Source organism: Rosa rugosa, chromosome 5, assembly GCF_958449725.1.
Source record: "Rosa rugosa chromosome 5, drRosRugo1.1, whole genome shotgun sequence".
In the NCBI taxonomy this organism is placed as follows: domain Eukaryota; kingdom Viridiplantae; phylum Streptophyta; class Magnoliopsida; order Rosales; family Rosaceae; genus Rosa; species Rosa rugosa.
This window is the reverse complement of record NC_084824.1, coordinates 12,569,722-12,576,760: the sequence shown is the minus strand read 5'-3', so window position 1 is coordinate 12,576,760 and position 7,039 is coordinate 12,569,722. Positions and strand designations below refer to the sequence as shown.

Sequence of the window (7,039 nt, the reverse complement as noted above, 5' to 3'; positions counted from 1 at the left end):
TCTTTAGCCAAGTTAGGATCAAGACCATCCTATGCAAAGGACACCAAAGAAAATATACCATTCTTGCAAAGAATCCAATGTGATATTTGTGGACCTATTCAACCATCATGCGGACCATTTCGATATTTTATGGTATTGGTTGATGCATCGACACGCTGGTCACATGTCATGCCATTGTCCACAAGGAACGCTGCATTTGCTAAACTCCTAGCACAAATAATTAAGTTACGGGCTCACCACCCTGATCATCCTATTAAGTCTATAAGATTAGACAATGCTGGGGAGTTTACATCAAAAACTTTTGATGAATATTGCATGTCCATTGGGATTGATGTTGAACATCCAGTTCCTCATGTTCACACCCAAAATGGTCTCGCAGAAGCCGCCATTAAACGTCTACAAATGGTTGCTCGAGCATTGGTGATGCGCACCAATCTCCCTATTTCTGCTTAGGGCTATGCAATATTGCATGCAACTGTGCTTATTCGTCTGAGGCCCACTGCCACTCAACCATTCTCTGCGTCCCAGATGGTTACTGGGTATGAGCCTGATGTCTCACACTTACGCATATTTGGGTGTGCAGTTTATGTGCCTATTGCGCCTCCACAGCGCACCAAAATGGGTCCTCAACGACGATTAGGCGTTTATGTTGGATATGATTCTCCAACAATTATCTGCTACATAGAACCCTTGACAGGCGATCTCTTTACCGCTAGATTTGCGGATTGTCACTTCGATGAGACAGTCTTCCCGTCGTTAGGGGGAGATAAGAACATCAATGTTCAACAGGAACGACAGGAATTGTCGTGGTCTGTCCCCACTCTGTCTCATCTTGATCCCCGAACCGCACAGTCCGAAATTGAAGTGCAGAGAATTCTCGATCTTCAGAACGTAGCAGAATCGATGCCTGATGCGTTTTCTGATATCGCTAAAGTGACGAGATCACACATACCTGCTGCAAACGTGCCTGCAAGGATTGATGTCCCTAAAAGTAGAGAACATGACGCCAACTCAAGAATGCATGAGCATGGCGCCAACGTCCCATCTCACAGTGATGGTGACGTTATGGCTAGGCCCACGGCTCCTGCCAGGAAGCGCGGGAGGCCCATAGGTTCGATGGATTCTCGCCCAAGAAAGAAAGCGAGTTTGGCACACAATAATCCATTAATCATCGATGTGAATAATCCATCTCATGAGAATATTCCGGACTATGGTTATGTCCAAGAGACATCATTGGGGGACGCTCCAATGTCAGAACCAACTCCAGAGAATAGAGAGATCTCTATAAATTACACTAGTGTATATGAGATGATGGATAGAAATTCTATGGCGATTGATGATGCATTTGCATATCATATTGCAAAAGGAATTATAGAATATGATGATATCGAACCTCGCTCTGTTGAAGAATGTCAACGAAGAGCAGATTGGCCTAAATGGAAAGATGCGATCCAGGTTGAATTGGATTCACTAACAAAGAGACAGGTATTTGGGCCTGTAACGCAGACACCCCCAAGTGTAAAGCCTGTTGGCCATAAATGGGTCTTTGTTAGAAAGCGTAATGAGAAAAATGAGGTGGTAAGATATAAAGCCCGCCTTGTGGCGCAAGGTTTCTCACAACGCCCTGGAATCGACTACGAGGAGACATATTCTCCCGTAATGGACGTTATAACGTTCCGCTACCTTGTCAGTTTGGTAGTTTCCGAAAAACTTGACATGCAGCTTATGGATGTGGTTACAGCATATCTCTATGGGGATCTAGATTCAGAGATATATATGAAGGTTCCAGATGGACTTCAATTACCCAAATCAAGTGGCTCTAAACCACGGAGCGCGTTTTCAATAAGATTAAAACGCTCACTATATGGATTAAAACAATCCGGACGGATGTGGTATAACCGTCTAAGTGACTACTTGATTGGGAAGGGATATATTAACAACGAAATATGCCCATGCCTGTTCATTAAGAGAACAAGTTCCGGATTTGCAATCGTAGCAGTTTATGTCGATGACATGAACCTAATTGGAACTCTAGATGAGTTGAAAGAAACTGCTAAATACTTGAAATCCGAATTTGAGATGAAAGATCTTGGGAAAACACGGTTTTGTCTCGGTTTAGAACTCGAGCACCGTAGTGATGGGATTTTGATCCATCAGTCTGCATATACTCAGAAAATTCTAAGGCGCTTTAATGAAGATAAAGCGAAGCCTGCGAGTACTCCCATGATCGGCCGTAGTCTTGAGCCCGGAAAAGATCCGTTTCGTCCAAGGGATGAGGACGAAGAACCATTAGAGGCCGAAGTGCCCTATTTTAGTGCAATAGGCGCATTATTGTACTTAGCTCAATGCACAAGACCGAATATCTCATTCGCAGTGAACTTGTTAGCTCGACATAGCTCTGCGCCAACACGCCGCCATTGGATTGGTGTAAAGACAATCTTTCGATACCTAAGAGGTACGATTGATATGGGCCTATTTTATCCCTACAGAGAGACGAGGAACGACGGAAGAGTTGGGATCGGACCCCAAAAGGCAAAACACCCCCGTCCATAGAATGGCCGCCGGTCATGTTGCCGCCGCCGCTCATGGTGACCGGCGTCCTCCTATCTCCCTCCATCAAAACAACAATGATGTCTTGATGGGTTTTGCTGATGCAGGGTACCTCTCTGACCCTCACAAAGGTCGCTCTCAAACTGGTTATGTCTTTACCATGGGAAGCACTGCGATATCTTGGAGGTCTACGAAACAGACCCTTGTTGCTACTTCCTCGAATCATGCAGAGATTATTGCTCTACATGAAGCCGTTCGTGAATGTATATGGCTAAGGTCTGTGATTCGACATATTCAAGGAAGTTGTGGTTTGAAGTCTACCACAGATGAACCTACATGCATTTATGAGGATAATGCAGCTTGTATTGAACAAATGAAGTTAGGTTTCATCAAAGGCGACAACACCAAACATATATCGCCTAAGTTCTTTTATAATCAGCAACAACAATCACTTCTAAAGATTGAAGTGAATCAAATCCGATCAGAGGATAATGTAGCGGACTTATTCACTAAGTCGTTACCTAAATCCACCTTCGAGAAACATGTGAAGAGCATCGGATTGAGAAAGATATCCGAACTCCCACGATTGTAGCAATCAGGGGGAGATATCGACATCAGGGGGAGTTATGATGTTTACATGTTCGATCTCGAAGAGTGAATGACGTGTTGTGCTCTTTTTGTCCTTCGACCAGGGTTATTTTTATCCCACAGGGTTTTTGTTACCTGGCAAGGTTTTTAACGAGGCAACGGATGAAGCGTCACCACCAAGTTTGAAGCGGCACAAGGGGGAGTGTTGAAGGAATATCGATTTAGTGTGCCTTATCAAACTAGGAGTAGCAATAGGAGAGAAGGTTCTAGATTTCCCAATCCTACACGGATTGGTATTCCTTGTAACATTAGAACTAGTACTTTGTAATCCCTATATATAGGGCTCCTATTCTCAATAATAACACACATCTCTCTCTCGAATCTATTTTACTTAAACAGTGGTGAGGTTCGAGATTTATGCACGATTTGAAGACACCATAGGTGGAGGAGGAGACCCCAGTTCTGGAGAGGAGGGGAGCTATTTCATCCATCACCTGGGTAACAGTCTGAGCTATAGTAAGCACAAAGAGCAAGATTGCTGCAAAAAGAGATATAATAGCCCATGGATTTCTGGATAAGATTAGCGCGCCACTCGTTATTCCAAGGCTTCTTGCAGTAGTGATAGACACTTTTATGAACTTTATCAAGGCTGCAGTCTGGGTCAAGAGTTATATCGTTGGAGAGTGAGTTCAAAAGTTTAGCCACGGCATCATCACTTCCCAGAAAGTTGTGGATGATGCCTTTTGATTGCAGGAGGCCAACATCTCTGTGATTGTCTATGATGCTGTCCATGAAGAATATGTAAGACGTCACCTCATTTCCTGCTCCAACATTGAATCTCTCAAATGCTATCATATTCAAGAACATAGACTCGGTTGAATCATCCACAACCATAAGTGGGAGCTTCAGGATTCCCCAAGAGAATGAGATGTCTTTGAGGCTTGAAGATTTGCTTTTCTTGAATCTGATTCCGGCTTCTTTAAGCTCTGTTGTAGACCAGATGATTGCATTGCCATTCACAGACGCTCTGTGGCGAACTATTTTCTGGTGGGGATCTTCCTGAAGCAGGCTCTTCCTGTACACGTCCAATACGTGCACACACTTGCCCATGTTCAGGGGTACTGTGCAGGAGCAGCAGAACTTTACTATGAGTCTATTCACAGATTCTTCATCCTGTTGAAAATAGATTAGACTTCATTGTTAAATTGCTATCTAAACTAGCAATAGACAATAATACTATTGACTGATATAGTTACCTTAGCTTTATCAGTTTCAACTGCGACCAGCTTGACAAGAACAAGCATTGGCAACTGATTCTCGACCCGATTCCAACCTGCCCTGCTTGACACACCTAAACTCAATCTAGTCCTTTACAAATCAGCTGTGTTATTCAAGGTTGTAATCCTTGCTTTACAAACAAGAATGATGAAAGATGCAAAGATGGTGTTTGTTTTGTTTAAACAATGGCAGTGTTCATTTAAGCTAAAGTGCTTACCAATTGCCATAAACTAGAAGCACAAGTCCTTTCTTGATGCAAAGTTAACGTCTCAATGTAAAAATCATTTAAGGTAGATGTTACTTTCATTAGTTTAAGACTCCTTCTCTTTTCATTTTGGCACATTTAGCAGATTACAGAGATTCAAGTTCATCCACAAAGCACAACAAGAAATCCTCAAATATTATAAGAAAAAGAGTTACCCAGATACAGAATCAAAGAAATAAATCCAATGAAATCGACTCCGAAACATAGCAAAAAACCCTAAACCCCCAAACCCACTCCTCAGTAACCTCCCTTGAGGTCATTGACAACATCATAAGGAATAGGAGTGACGGTTTCCAAAGAAGCCCCTTCAACCATGAACCCGGGCTTGGGCCCCTGCGGCTGCCTCTTGGTGCTGATGACTTCCCCACGCGCCTTGGCCGCCGCCTTCACCTCATCATTCCCAGTCTTCCTCGCCTTAAACTCCTCCTCGCACCGCGACGGCTGCACGTGCTCCACACGCACGTGGATGCGCTTGCGGATGACCCGATGGCCGATCATCTTGTTGATCTCGACGCCGATGGCCCGCTTGGCGACGTTCCAGACCCGACCCGTGCGCCCGTGGTAGAACTTGTGGGGCATGCCCTTGTGGACGGCGCCGTTAACCTTGACGTCGACGTACTGGCCGGTCCGGTAGGTTTTCAGGTAGGTGGAGAGAGGGATGTAACCCTTCTTCCTGAAGCCGCGAGCGAAGAGGTCCCGAGTGCGAGATCGAAGTCCGTGACCGGCCGGCATTGCTGCTTCGCTCTCTTTCTGGCTTTCCCTCTTTTCCTTAAACCCTAGACGGCTCAACCTTTCAGTGTTTTCTTCTGGCTTTTACATCCATTCACTTGGATTGGGCCAACTCAACTTGGGCTTTGAGTCTGATTTAAGGCCCAACCCAGTGAACTACCAATTTTCGAACATCACTTTAACCCGGTTCACCGCAAGATCCATGGTCAATTAGACCCATGCCACAACTCAACTATGTGAAATTGCTTCTGATAGGCCCAAAACTTTGTAGATGTGCTTTTCAAAACACACTTGAAAGTGTTTCTCACTCGAGACACATTCTACCTTCTTTTTTTTTTTTTTTTTTAATTTATCGTTAATTTTTCTATGTTAATTCATACCATTTTTGGGGTCTCCAAACTGAAACTAACCCTTAGAGCTGAATCTAGTTCAGATAACCCTAAAATAAGGGACATCCTTAGTCTGCCAATGAAAATCTACTCATAGTCTAATACAATTAAAGCTAAGCATTCTTCGTATGAGTTATGACTAGATCCATTCATGCAGAAAAAAGAAAATAGATTCACATTATTCCTTTCAGGAGCAAAGTATGATGTACATGCACCCATCCAAAGCACTAGCGGACCTACCTCATGCCCAATGGGGAATGCTGCCGTCACTCAAAACTTTGCGTACTTGACTGTAATTAACATACTTGCCAATGCATGGTATGAAAGAGATTAATAAAAATTAGGGAAAAATGCACCAACAGTGTCCGGACACTGTGAGGATTGTCAAAATGATACCTGAACTTACAAAGTTATCAATATGATATCTGGACTCATTTTTTCGTATCAACATCGTACCTACAACCAAATTCCGTCACAGAACCGTTAAATTTAAGGGTAAAATTGTCTTTTTATACATTTTTATTAAAAAAAACAAAATTTCTTATTTCTTCTCTCTCTCCTCTCACTCTCCTTCTCTCCTTGCCAACACCACCGCAACCAACACCAGACCACACCAGTCGATCAGTTCAACCAACACCACCGCTGCACCCATCGAGCCCATTTTCTTTCTCGATCTCCGACGAAACCCTTTTTATTCCTCACAGTCCTCTTCTTCTTCACCCTCGTCCTCTTCAGCAATGGGCAACCTAACCCCCTGCATCCTCGTTTTCCAGACCTTCGTCGGCATCGTCGGCCTCCGACTTCACTCTCAATTCTCTGGCCTACAATTGCCTCTGATTGAACCCAAAATCCTCGGCTTAGCTTAGAGGGATGACCAATTCAGTGATGGGGCTTCACCCATTTACACTCTCTCTTCGCCCAATGGGTTTTGGTCCAAGCATCGCGACGATGTCAGCTACAATCAGCTCCAGAAGGTACTCAAATTGATTGGAAATTATTGAATATATGCTTGCCCAATGGGTTTGAGATTAGTATAGATTACTTTTGTGTGCTGTGTTTCGTTTGATGAGTTTTATGGGTGATTTGAGTTTGAATTGGATCTTATAATTTGATGGAGGGGTTGTTGAATTTCTATATGAGTGGTTGTTCATGTCGGGAATGACAGAGGTGGTGTTGCATGTCGGGAGTGACAAAGAGAATGGCAGGGTGGGATTGGAGTTGTGATTTGAGAGTGGAGGGC

The 7,039-nt window shown here is 43.8% G+C and overlaps 2 protein-coding genes across 2 annotated transcripts; both read right to left on the bottom strand.

Moving 5' to 3' along the window:
* Positions 1-3,580: 3,580 nt before the first annotated feature.
* Positions 3,581-4,652, bottom strand: LOC133709915 (UPF0481 protein At3g47200-like). Its single transcript, XM_062135866.1, has 2 exons — positions 4,395-4,652; positions 3,581-4,311 (listed from the first exon to the last, which is right to left on the bottom strand). Exons 1-2 carry the CDS (start codon positions 4,440-4,442, stop codon positions 3,622-3,624), a joined length of 738 nt encoding a protein of 245 aa, XP_061991850.1. The 5' UTR covers positions 4,443-4,652; the 3' UTR covers positions 3,581-3,621.
* A 140-nt stretch (positions 4,653-4,792) lies between these two features.
* LOC133709916 (large ribosomal subunit protein eL21z/eL21y-like) lies at positions 4,793-5,479 on the bottom strand. Its single transcript, XM_062135867.1, has one exon. The coding sequence runs from the start codon at positions 5,411-5,413 to the stop codon at positions 4,919-4,921; it is 495 nt and encodes a 164-aa protein (XP_061991851.1). The 5' UTR covers positions 5,414-5,479; the 3' UTR covers positions 4,793-4,918.
* Between the last annotated feature and the right edge of the window lie 1,560 nt (positions 5,480-7,039).